General features: G+C 34.5%; 1 protein-coding gene and 1 pseudogene across 2 annotated transcripts in view; one reads left to right on the top strand and one right to left on the bottom strand.

Annotated features, from left to right (window-relative positions):
- The window catches only part of Sepsecs (Sep (O-phosphoserine) tRNA:Sec (selenocysteine) tRNA synthase), a 38,873-nt gene that overhangs the window by 24,953 nt on the left and 702 nt on the right, over positions 1-13,218 (bottom strand). Inside the window, exons 2-7 of one of the 2 annotated variants that reach the window (XM_015482002.2) lie at positions 13,053-13,085; positions 12,652-12,814; positions 10,601-10,719; positions 9,907-10,065; positions 8,922-9,075; positions 3,939-4,041 (exon numbers count right to left, since the gene is read on the bottom strand). In XM_015482002.2, the coding sequence (XP_015337488.1) occupies positions 3,939-4,041; positions 8,922-9,075; positions 9,907-10,065; positions 10,601-10,719; positions 12,652-12,814; positions 13,053-13,085 (731 nt within the window). Of the gene's footprint in view, positions 1-3,938; positions 4,042-8,921; positions 9,076-9,906; positions 10,066-10,600; positions 10,743-12,651; positions 13,197-13,218 lie in introns of those variants that run through there. The other variant, XM_048784284.1, reaches the window with a different exon arrangement.
- On the top strand, positions 6,470-7,486 carry LOC107139158 (annotated as a pseudogene).

Raw genomic sequence — 13,218 nt, forward strand, 5'->3', positions numbered from 1 at the left:
CATCCCAATGGATATAAACTCTGAATAAAGAAATTAAGCAAATCAGCTACTACTATCATAATAACATGTTTCATCAAAGATGAAACTAGCAACTCAAAAATAGATCAAAGACCTAGGAATTAGACCAGAGACCCTATGCCTAATAGAAGAAAAAGTAGGCCCAAATCTTCATTATGTCAGATTATGCCCTGACTTCTTTAACAAGACTCCTAAAGTGCAAGAAACAAAATCAATAATCAGTAAGTGGGATGGATTCAAACTAAAAAGCTTCTTCTCAGCAAAAGAAACAATCAACGAAGTGAAGAGAGAGCCTACACTGTGGGAGCAAATTTTTGCCACACACACGTCAAACAGAGCACTAATCTCCAGGATACATAAAGAACTCAAAAAACTTAACACCAAAAAAGCAAACCACCCAATCAATAAATAGGCCAAGGAGCTGAACAGACACTTCTCAGAAGAAAATATACAATCGATCAACAAACATGAAAAAATGTTTAATATCTCTAGCAATTACAGAAATACAAATAAAAACTAAGATTTCATCTCACTCCAGTTAAAATCGCAGTTATCAAGAATACAAGCAACAATAAGTGTTGGCAAGGATGTGGGGGGAAAGGCACACTTATACATTGCTGGTAAGACTACAAATTGGTGCAACCAATATGGAAAGCAGTATGGAGATTCCATAGAAAACTTGGAATGGAACCATGATTTGATCCAGCTATCCCACTCCTAAAGACTTAAAAACAGCATACTACAGTAATGCAGCCACTTCAATGTTTATAGCAATACAATTCATAATTGCTAAACTGTGGAAGCAACCTAGATGCCCTTCAATAGATGAATGGATGAAGAAACTGTGGTACATATACACAATGAAACATTACTCAGCATTAAAAGAGAATAAAATTACAAAATTTGTAGGTAAATGGATAGAGTTGGAGAATATCATGCTAAGCAAAATGAGCCAATCTCAAAAAAACAGGGGCTGAATGTTTTCTCTGATAATTCATATGGGGGGTAGGAGGTGCATGCAATAAGTGGAGGATGGGGCAAAGGGGATGGGTGAAGGGAAAAGGGATAGGAAAGACGGTGGAATGAGATGTGCATCATTACTCTTGGTACATGTATGATTGCATGAATGATGTGACTCTACTTCATGTACAATCAGAGAAGTGAAAAATTCTGCTCTATTTGTGTACAATAAATTGAAGAGCTTTCTATTGTCATGTATAACTCATTAGAACCAATAAATAAGTAAATAAGAAAACATTAAAAAAAGATGAAACTAGTACATACAAAATTTAAAAACCAAAAAAAAAAAATACTAAATAGTATTTACTAGGCCTCAGTACATTCATTATGTTGGAAAAGGTCATAATTTTTGAATAACTTAAGTATACATAACACAAATCATATGTGTCAAAACTGAGTATGTGGTCAGGTGCAGTGGCGCACACCTGTAACCCCAGCAGCTTGGCAAGCTAAGGCAAGAGGTTCGTGAGTTCAAAGCCAGCCTCAGCAACTTAGTAAGGCACTTAGCAACTCAGCAAGACCCTGTCTCTAAATAAAATACAAAAAAGGGCTGGGGATGTGGCCTAGTGGTTAAGTGCCCCTGGGTTCAATCCCTGGTACCAAAAAAACTGAATGTGTGTATTAAAATCATTATCCACACAGGTAAATAAACATAATACCACTTCACTTATGCTTTCACTATGTTCAGTAGTCAGTTACTGTCAATTTTGTATTAGATACTAATTATTGTCCTAAATACACAGAAACTAACAGTAAACAAAATTCTAACCTTAACAAAACCTTAATTCTAACTACTATCAATTAATAAAAGTAAACATAGAAGAAGTGATTAAAAAAGCTATGGAGAAAAATAGCAAGAGGCCATCAATTTTAAGATTATCTTACTTATCACTATGTAAGACAAAATATTGATAATTTACGTCATAAGACATCACTGATCATAAGACATTCCAATTTCAGAGACATCACAATGTGGAACTTTGCCTCTTAAAATCAATGAATACAAAGCAGGCATGGTGGCGCACACCTATAATTCCAACAACTCAAGAGGCTGAGGTAGGAAGATCACAAGTACAAATCCAAAATCCATCTTGGGCAACTTAGTGAGACCCTGTCTCAAAATAAAAAATAAAAAAGGCTAGGGATGTGGCTCAGTGGATCAATCCCCAGTAATAAACAAAAATAAAAACAAAACAAACAAAAACAAAAAAAAAAACAATGAATGGATAAAAGAGGGAAAGGGCCATGGGAAATACTAGCAAGGAATAGAGGAGTGTTATTTTAGATAAGATATCTAAAAAAGTCTTATTAGCCTAAAGAAAAGTGAGAGGAGAAGCAATAAAAGTCAACAAAAGGAATCCAGGAAGAGGGATGAGCAGGAGCACAAGCCTGGAAGCAGGCACACCTGCGGCATGGTGGAGGCACTGAAAGGCAACCACTGAAAGGCTCTGCTAGAGCAGAGCAGGTGAGAGGCAAGTGGTCAGAAGGGCAGCAGAGGCCTGAACATGCAAAGTCCTACAGGCCAGACCTCGGACTATTCTGAATGGAATGGGAAACAGGCATAGTTTAAATTTAGAACCCAAGACAGATCATCAGGATCTAGCTGATGCTTATATTAAAAACAAAACAATGCTGGCCATGGTGGTCCACACTAGTAATCCCAGTGTTATGGTTTGGATGTGAAGTGTACCTCAAAAGCTCACGTGATAGAAAATGCAAGAAGGTTCAGAGGCGAAATGATTGGGTTGTGAGAACCTTAACCCAATTAGTGAATTAATCTCCTGCTAGGGATTAACGGAGTGGTAACTGAAAAGGCAGGGTGTGGCTGGAGGAGGTGGGGATTGGGGCGTGGCTTTGGGATATATATTTTGTACCTGGATATTTATTCTGTATCCCTTTCTCTCTGCTTCCTGATTCTGATGTGAGCTGCTTCCTTCTGCCACACTCTTCCTCTATGATGTTCAACCTTATCTTGAGCCCCAGGGATTGGAGTGGACCTTCTATGGACTAAGATTTCTGAATCCATGAGCTTCTAAATAAACTTTTCCTTCTTTACAGTTATTCTGGTTGGGTCCCTTTAGTCACAGCAGTGAAACAGCTGACTAAAACACCCAGCAACACAGGAGCCGAGGCTAGAGGATCACAAGTTCCAGGCCAGCTGTAGCAACTTATGTAGAGATAAAAAATAAAGAAAAGGCAACACAACTCAGTGGTAGAACCCCCTGGAGTCAATCCCTAGTACCATAAATAAAACCAAAAACAAAAAATACCGATAACTCGATAGTTTATGCTAAAATGTTTCTAAATGAAATAAAATCTAGAATAATAAGGTAAAAGGATTCCTTAAATATAAAACATAATCATCAATTGTTTTTAAAATAGTACAGTTTTTTAAATACTATAAGGCAACTATAATGAACCAATAGGAAATGTGAACAAAATACTATAAATTTCTAAAATACTATATTAGAAAAATGAGAATCCTGGTCATGAAATATTCTCAGAAAGTTAAAAACTACTGAAATACTTTCACACTGATTTGGGACTAACAAAAGTATTGTCCAAATACCACCATACTATCAAGGAATAAGGACTTTTACTGAGAGGATACTGAATGCAAGTTTCTAATGCACCCAATATTTAAGCAATATTAGAGAGTGCTACATAACTGTTTTTACTATTTAAGGTTGTAAGATAAAAATAACTATCCTGGTGAAAGTTAAAATCTACTTTTATATGTTTTTATTTTTCATTTGTCAATAGTCCTTTATTTTATTTATTCATATGTGGTGCTGAGAATTGAACCCAGTACCTCACACATGCTAGGCAAGCACTCTATTACTGAGCCACAAACCCGGCCCCAAATCTACTTTTTTTAACATATCTTTTTAAACTCTTACCTGCTGAATAAGATGCATGCACTTTGAAGACTGCACTCCATAGGCATTGTTGACTATATGTGGAATGTCATAATTAGCACAAATCACAGCCAGCTCTTCTAATCTAAGCACAAATACACAACAGGAAGTCATACACTGTGCTTTATAAATTACAATGTGGAAACTTTTTTTAACTTAACAATCAACATTAATGTATACAGGGGGCAGGGGGACACTGAAATTTCTTCTGTACTCTCTCAGCATATATAATTCAGCAGTTTGGAAATACAAAGCAAGCACTTTAGAAAAGCCTAAAAAAACCTTTTAAATTAATGTTACCAATAAATAAGAAAAAATTATAAAAATTTACGTAGATAGTAACTTTTAAATCATTAAAAAAAAGTTCCTGTAAACAAAGCAAGAAGATTATTTATATTGACAACTCACAAAACGATATATTCTTTTTTAAATTCGACCAGTTGCTTACCATACCAATGCTAGTATCTGCAAAATAATTAACACATCTGGAAATCTTCAGAAAACTCACTTTAAACCATCATAAAAAATACATTTTCAAATAAGTTTAATGTATTAAAAGTACAGGATGTTGAAATGTTTCAGTACCAAAATAAGTGCCATTTTCTAATAACTTGTATACCAGCAGAATCTTTTAAATAATTGCTTAAATCTGTAATTATTCACTCACACTTTTTCATTTTACACCTCTCACATTAAGACAATTTCAATCTAACTTTAAATGAAGCTAATAAATCTCAGTACATAATAAAAAGGGTCCTTCACAAAACCAAATGCTATTTATGACTGAAGTCATCTGTAATAGAAATGTCTTCACTATGAAACTAAAACTAATTCCTATGGTTTAAGAAAATTATTTCTTTTAAAGCTTCCTTTCACATAAAAGAATTTGAAAGCAAAGTATCTTTATATAATAAAAATTTTCTCCTAAAAGGATATATTTCAAATATATATTATATATAATACATTTTATACATGATATTATACATTATACATGATACATTTTCTTTTTTTAAGTAGATGTGTATTCATGTTTTCAAACTATAAATAGAAATAAGATTATTATGCTCAATAAAAATTTTCATTTTCAATTGTATCCCTGAATTTTATGAACTGAAAACTCATTTTAGCATCTATTTTCATAAACTTCACAAATCAATATAGAAATTATTTTGTTACTTAAAAGTAATCAGATGTTTTTAACAAATTAGACCTTCTGTGATTCATATATTCACAAGAGAAAAGGCACTTTCATATATATGTGATCTAATAAAAAAACATTCCCTAATAAAGAACTTCCTTGGGGCTGGGGATATAGTTGGTAGAGTGCTTGCCTCACATGAACAAGGCCATGGATTCAATCCCCAGCACCACAAAAAAAAAAAAACTTCCTTGAAAATAATGTACCATAATAAAATCAAAATTATATTTTAAAAAGAATACAATCACTTGTGAGTATAGTTTTAAATAATCTGATCAAATGCATTAATAGGATTATGAAAATACATTAAATAAAAAGCAAGAAGCAGAAAAATAATTTCCATAGGGATCAGATAATCCAACTAATGTAAACTAATTTAAGGTGTTAATTAAAAGAAATGATACTTCTTTTAACATCTCTTTTAAGAATATTTCCCCTATAATATTCCAGTTATCTAATCAAAATAAAATATATGCCATACCATCAAAATGAGGTATTAAAGGAAGTACACTTGACATAAAGGAATCAAAATGTAATTGTAAAATTTAATAAAATCAGAAATTCAAACATATCACTAACTATACATCCCATTTTTTCCTGAACTTCCCTCTTAACAGAAACATTCATGGGGCTGGGGTTGTGGCTCAGCGGTATAGTGCTCGTCTAGCACATGTGAGGCACTGGGTTTGATCCTCAGCACCACATAAAAATAATAAATAAAATAAAGGTGTTGTGTCCAACTACAAAAAAAAAGAAAAGAAACATTCATTACATAACATTACTAAAAAGTGACAAATGAGAATTTTGCTGATTAAAAAAATTTAACTTTTTTTCTAACAGAGATAATAGATGTAAAATATTCAACACTGCGCCATGCATACTGTAAACATTAGTCAAAATAAAAATAAAACTCTCCCCAAGGATAGATAATCCAACCAATGTAAATATCCACATGCTATTTTTATTTATTTATTTATTTTAGTTGCAGATGGACACAATACCTTTGTTTTATTTATTTTTATGTGGTGCTGGGAATCAAACCCAGTGCCTCACGTATGCAAGGCAAGCGCTCTACCACTGAGCTACAGCCCCATATGCTATTTTTGGAAACGTGAGTTCTTTATCACATTAAATTTTTTCCTAGATAGCAAAACCAACAAACAAGAGTAGAAATGTGTATTTAATATTTCAATACAGGGGAACTTTCCAGAACACTTGGTGAGAGGTGGAGGAGCTGCAGCTGCCCAAGCTGCACAGTTACACCCTCCCACCCACTCCCCTACAGTGGCCCCGGCCTGCTCACCAGCTGTAGAAAATGGTGAAAGAAACCACTTACTATGATGTTTAGGGGGGGGTCAAACCCAATGCCACCCAGGAAGAATTGAAAAAGGCTTACAGGAAACTGGCCTTGAAGTACCACCCTGATAAGAATCGAAAGGAAAGAGAAAAGGCAAAAATGTTGTGCATCAGCTCTCAGTAACATTAGAAGATTTATATAATGGTGCACAAGAGAACCGGCTCTGCAAAAGAATGTGATTTGTGACAAATGTGAAGGCCGTGGTGGTAAGAAAGGGGCAGTAGAGTGCTATCCCAAATGCCAAGGTACTGGAATGCAAATAAGAATTCATCAGATAGGACCTGGAATGGTTCACCAAATTCAGTCTGTGTGCATGGAGAGCCCAGGCCAGCGGGAATGGATCAGTCCTAAAGATAGATGTAAAAGCTGCAATAGAAGGAAGATAGTTTGAGAGAAGATGATTCTAGAAGTTAATATTGACAAAGGCATGAAAGATGGACTGAAGATAACATTCCATGGTGAAGGAGACCAAGAGCCAGAACTGGAACCAGGAGATATTATTGTTGTGTTAGATCAGAAGGCCCATGCTGTTTTTATTTGACAAGGAGAATGCCTCTTCATGTATATGGACATACAGCTGGTAGAAGCATTATGTGGCTTCCAGAAGCCAGTATCACTCTTTGATAATCGAACCACAATCATCACCTCTCATCCAGTCATATTGTCAAGCATGGAGATATAAAAGTGGGTGCTAAATGAAGGTATGCCAATTTATCATAGACCAAATGGAAGGGTCACCTAACCATCGAGTTTAAGGTAAACTTTCCTGAAAATGGCTTTCTCTCTCCTGACAAACTTTCTTTGTTGGAAAAACTCCTATATCAGAGGAAGGAATTAGAAGAGACCAATGAAATGGATCTGGTAGAACTGATGGACTTCGATCCAAATCAGGAAAAATGACGCTATTATAATCGAGAAGCATATAAGGATGAAGAACATCAGCCCAGAGGTGGTGTTCAGTGTCAAACCTCTTAAGGGGGCCAGTAAATAACATTCACTGCAGGCATTTTATATGCAGTAGTGAATGAGTGAAGGACTATGATCATAATATGCTCACTACTTGCTATTGTTTTTGTTTTAAAAACAATATTCAATTATAGTAGTATTTTAAAAGTTAAATGAAGTTAAATATAAAACCTCTGAAAAAATATTTCAATACAAATTTTAAATGCTTTTAAGTAAAGAATAAAAACCACTAAAGTGTACACAATATAATCAAAAATAGAATTCACAGGTTCATGAATGTAGCAAGGTAAATTTTCAAGAGCATGGTTTAAAAAGTCTCTCTCCAAATCTGTCTATAATACAAGCTAACATGCATTCATTACTGCCAAATAATGAGATTCTATGAAAGCCAGAGTGTAACTTATTAATAAGTCCAAAGTCAATATAGTTCTTACAAATTATTAGTACTTCTATTCAAAATACTAAAATGAAACAAAAACAACTACTTTCAAAAACAGAAATCTGTACTAACAAACTAAAGTGCTATTACATTTTCAGAATAAAAACTTGTAGCTATTCTTTAGAAAAGTAAATATTTATTTTTATTTCCTGTTTACTTTTATTTTCTTAAATATTTATACCATTGTCAAAATAAAGACAACCACTATGAACATTTAATAAACATCAGAATTTAATTTTCCAATTAAAAAAATCTCAAAGGAAAATAAATAATCCTAAAATATTCCATTTAAAATCTGTTAATACTAATAGTTCCTATATCTGAAAACTAACAATAAGGTCAAAGAAGTAAAGAGAGCAATGAAAACAACTAAACTCAACATTTAGCTTGGAAAAGAAATTTTTATTTAAAACAATGAGGAAATGAAAGTGCATAAATGCATTCTACTGTCATGTATAACTAATTAAAACAAATTTAAAAATTTTTTTAAATAAGGAAAAAGATGCTAAGAGACTGGAAACAGGATACACAGAAAGAAAGCAAGCTGGGAATATGGTGCAAACCTGTAAACCCAGGAACTCGGGAAGCTGAGGCAGGAGGATGGCAAATTCAAGGACAGCCTAGGCAACTTAGCAAGACTGTCTCAAAATAAAAATAAAAAAGACTAGAGACAGCTCAGTGATAGAGGGCTTGCCTAGTGTGTACAAGGCCCTGGGTAGAATCCCTAGTACCACAAAAAACAAAAAAGGCAAGAAAATATATGGCCTGCTTCTATTCAGGTGACAAAGGGATCTTCTCCCCTGTACTAATTGTTTTTCCTTCTTCTACAGTAAATATTTATTTTCCCAAGCCATTATGTTATTTTTCCATAAGGTTAATCTAATCTCCTAGGACCATCCACTATTTACCACCAAATGTTATTTAAGCATATTTTAGAATTAGTATATAACACTTTATTTAAGAGACTGACAAACACATAAAGGTCAATATCCACAAATCGTTTACCTATCAGGCACCCTTGGAGCAAAACAGGATGTAGTAGAATGAACACACAGAACATTATCAGGCCCAAGTTCCTGGACTTTAGCCTCCACGGCTTTCAGGTCTGTGCGCAGCTCATCACCCTCCAACACGTTTTCTATCACCACCGGCTCAAAACCTAACCAAGCCAACCAGAAATCTAAATGTTAGGGTGAACGAAAATAAAGTCAGATCTTGGAACTCGACACGGCAGTGCTGTTCCATGTAAGAACTCTAAATATTTTGATTGATGAGCCTTCCTCTAGTAATAAAACCTGGCACAATGCTCACATTAGTCAAAGCCAGGTCAAACTGATGTGAAAGACTAGATAATTAGGATCACAAACCTTTTTAACACTTTGATGTGACAAAAAAAAAAAAAAGAAGAACTTTGGAAAATAATAAAAATAAAAATTAAATAGAATCTACAGAAGTAATAACAGATACTGATAACAAAAAGGATCACTAGTCCAAGTCCGCTCATTTTCTGGCAATATTTCAGTTTTAATTTACAGCTCACTTTATTTCAGAGATGGACATAAATAATAATATAAATTCAAGGACTGAAACAAATCACAAACATCAAAGTTTCACCTTTAAAGAAAACTGTAATTGATTTCACTAGCTTGAGGATCACTGGCCCATCTCAACTCACAAGAGCCTTCTGTGATCAAAACATAAAATTTTTGTTTAAATTTTCAATGGAAAGAGTATATTTAACTAGCAATCAATAGGTCCCACAAATAATAATTACATAAACTTTAATGGTAAACATTTAGTATCTATAAACCTAAAAGTTGTATAAGCAATATATCCACTATATTTTACATCATGTACATTTTATCACATTAAAAAAAGAAATACAGAACAGATTTAGTTAATTTTTCATTTATCTATCTGTACATAAAAATTCTGTATTTTCTCATTAGGATATTTAAAACACTATATAGGCCACTTCTCTTTTTTTTACCTGCGGTGATCATGGATTTAAAACAGGATTTCTGGTCTATTCGTGGCCATATGATATACTTTGCCTTTGGTCTTCTGTGTCGTAATGTTAAGAAACACAGAGTTAGACTCATACCAGTTGCCATAGGAACTACAAAGCAATTGGCCACTGTGTGCACACCTACAAATAAGAAGTAAAAATAAAAATTAGTTACCATTGAAAACCTAACATCCTTTTTAAAGAAATGATATATTTCTTTTTTCAAATAAATAAGTCATAGCCTGAGTATTTGTTTTTCTGTACTTACTCCCAGAAAGGTCACTGTCAAATTCATCCTCTGGGGTTATGACTGATTTTCTATCTTATTCAGTAACACTTCTTATATGTGTGTCCTTTTAAAAGCCTGTTATGCTGGGCACAGGTGCAAGCCTGTAATCCCAGCGGCTTAGGAGGCTGAAACAGGAGGATCATGAGTTCAAAGTCAGCCTCAGCAATTTAGTGAGGCCCTAAGCAACTTGGGGAGACCCTGTCTCTAAACAAAATATAAAAAGGGCTGAGATGTAGCTCAGTGGTTAAGGGACCCTGGGTTCATTCCCCCATACCCCCCCAAAAAAAGCCAGTTATATTCTTTTTAGAAGGAGGCACTAATAAAATAAATTAGGTAAAGGTATACACCCTTGGTCACCAAATGTCTTACGATTACTACAGTACATACCAGCCAACTTTATGATGTCCAGGACCAAAGAATTAGTAATCTTGTTCAAAAGGCTAGAGCCTGCAGCTTTTGGTTGCACAGCAGAAATATCCCCCGATCGTCCAATCCCATGAATGAGCCTGAGCAAAAAATGGGGCAAAGACTGGACAAATACACTCAGTATTTTAAGTGATTCAATACACAAGTATTCAATCACAATAACCAAAAAAGAACAGAGGCAATATTCAGCTACTGAATATATATGTCATCAACTATATTTAATAGAGTGAAAATATCCTATTTAAATTGAAATAATTTCATCAATTTTGTGATGGTATCTAGTCTCCAAAGATGGCTACCATTAATTTCTTTTTTCCCTGCCCACATCAGGTGATGAAGTCTAATTTCCCCTCCATCTGAATCCAGGTTAGCTTTAGTGATTTGCCTACCCAGTAAGCGTTTAGCAGAAATGACTGTCTGGAACCTCTAAGCTAGTTCATAAGAGGCCCTACCTACAGTTTCACCAGGATTCTTTTTTTTTTAATTTTTAATTTTTTTTAGTTGTAGTTGGACACAATAACTTTATTTTATTTATTTTTATGTGGTGCTGGGGATCGAACCCAGGGCCTCAAACATGCTAGGTGAGTGCTTTGCCACTGAGCTACAACCCCAGCCCACCACCAGGAACCTTAAACAGCTCACTCTTAGGGTGTCCTCTCTCCAAATCAAGCTGCCATGCTGGGAGGAACCCAAGTCAAAGAGAGGCGATCGGAGTTCCCATATAATGTAAGTCATCTTGAATAAAATGCCCATTTGAACCTTCAGATGACTAAACTGGCTGCCAACATCTGACCACAACTGTACCAAAGAGGCAAAACAAACAATCATCATTCTGCTAAGTCCAGTTAACACAGAGAACTATGAGAAATAATAATGTATAACTGTTTCAAGCCGTTAAGTTTTGGCATGGTTAGGCAACAACAGAAAACTACACTATATAACCAGAGAAGTGGAGTAAATTCTAATGGCAATGAACTTGTTTCAAAAATTGTCCTAATTTTAAAAGACATATATGCTTCTTAAAAATAACAGTGACAATCCACTGACTTTAAACTATATGACGTTATACATTTTAAAAAAATGTCTCTAAATACTTTTTAAAATAAAAAATCTATTTGTAATCTGAAATAATTTGTAATTTATAGTTAAGCAGATCAGAAATTCTGTGTAATGGGATTATCACAGAACACAGTGTTGCACTTCCTTACCATCAAAACCTCATAAACAAAGCATTTATTACTTATCAACTATGTTATAAACAAATTGTTAAATATGAAATCTTCATTCAATTCATGCATTCATGATCATTAGTTCTGACTTCAACAGTTTAGCTTAAAAAGATCCTATTACGCCCAGGAAAATTTCATCATGATTTAAAATCATGGAAGACAGGAGTTTTTAAGAGAGTTTATATTTATCTTCCAGAAAGGTTGAAAAACAGAAAGAAATGATCATATTTAAAATCACTATCACTTCATAATTTCATGATTATCAGAACTGAAGAAAAGCTTTCTGAAATAATGAATAAAAGTGAATTAATATTCCAATACACTTTTTCCTATTTCTTTGCAACAAAAACAAATATTCATAAAATGGGACTCAGCTTAGATACAGATGGACAATGTTTTAAAGTTCTAACTATAAATCATTCTCCAACAAAACTTGCAATGTTAAAAGAGAAATGGAAATCTATAAACAACCTTAAAGTATTTAAAACCCTTACAACCAAAAGATCAAACATTCTTTTCAGAACATTTAGGTTGTGCTGTTAACAACCCAGAACCTGACAGGGGAAACACCAGATATTAGTACTTCTAATCTTTTGTCTTCGAAAAGCACCTGCTCAGATAAACTGTTTCCATCTCCTTGTTGAATCTGGATTCCAAGCCCGTTTGAACAATAAAGTGGTTTGCCAATGGACAATTTTATAAGCCGAATACTGCCACCATTATGTTTACCATCCTTCAAAAAGAAAAAAAAAAATGATTTCACATCTACTTAAAAAAACATACCTGTAATGACGACGAGCAACTAACGCAGATGCCACTCTCCCTTCCCTTTCTCCCACACCACAATTGCCCAAGAAATTGTTGCTATCCATGACAGCAAGCTCATGTAAAAAGAGTTCAAGAGTACTTTCATCCCAACCATCTTCTGGACACTTGCCCTTAAAAAAAAAAACAAAAAAAAACTAGTAATTATATTCAAGTAAACCATCGTTCTCAAGACGATGTAAACCCTACATCAATGTATTTTAAACTTTTTAAATGTGTATTTTGCCACGCTCCTTGCTCCTAAAATTGAGATAAAATTCAGCACTATGAAGAAACCTCAAATTGGCACAACATTCCTATTACACTTGATTGCGACTATCTGCAGATTGCGAGAAGTGATGACAAACGCGTATCCTGGGGTATAAGTTTCAGTAAGTCAGAGTGAGTGCGAACCAAAACACCGTGTCGTCAGCGAAGACGACTCCAACCAGGGGCTATAATTAGGGCTGTCGAACTAGTGAAATTAAAGTTCAGGCACGCGGGGTGGGGTGGGGCGGGGCGGTGACCGACGTGCCCGAGCTGCTC

This window comes from Marmota marmota, unplaced genomic scaffold (genome assembly GCF_001458135.2).
Source record: "Marmota marmota marmota unplaced genomic scaffold, marMar, whole genome shotgun sequence".
NCBI classification, from domain to species: Eukaryota; Metazoa; Chordata; class Mammalia; order Rodentia; family Sciuridae; genus Marmota; species Marmota marmota.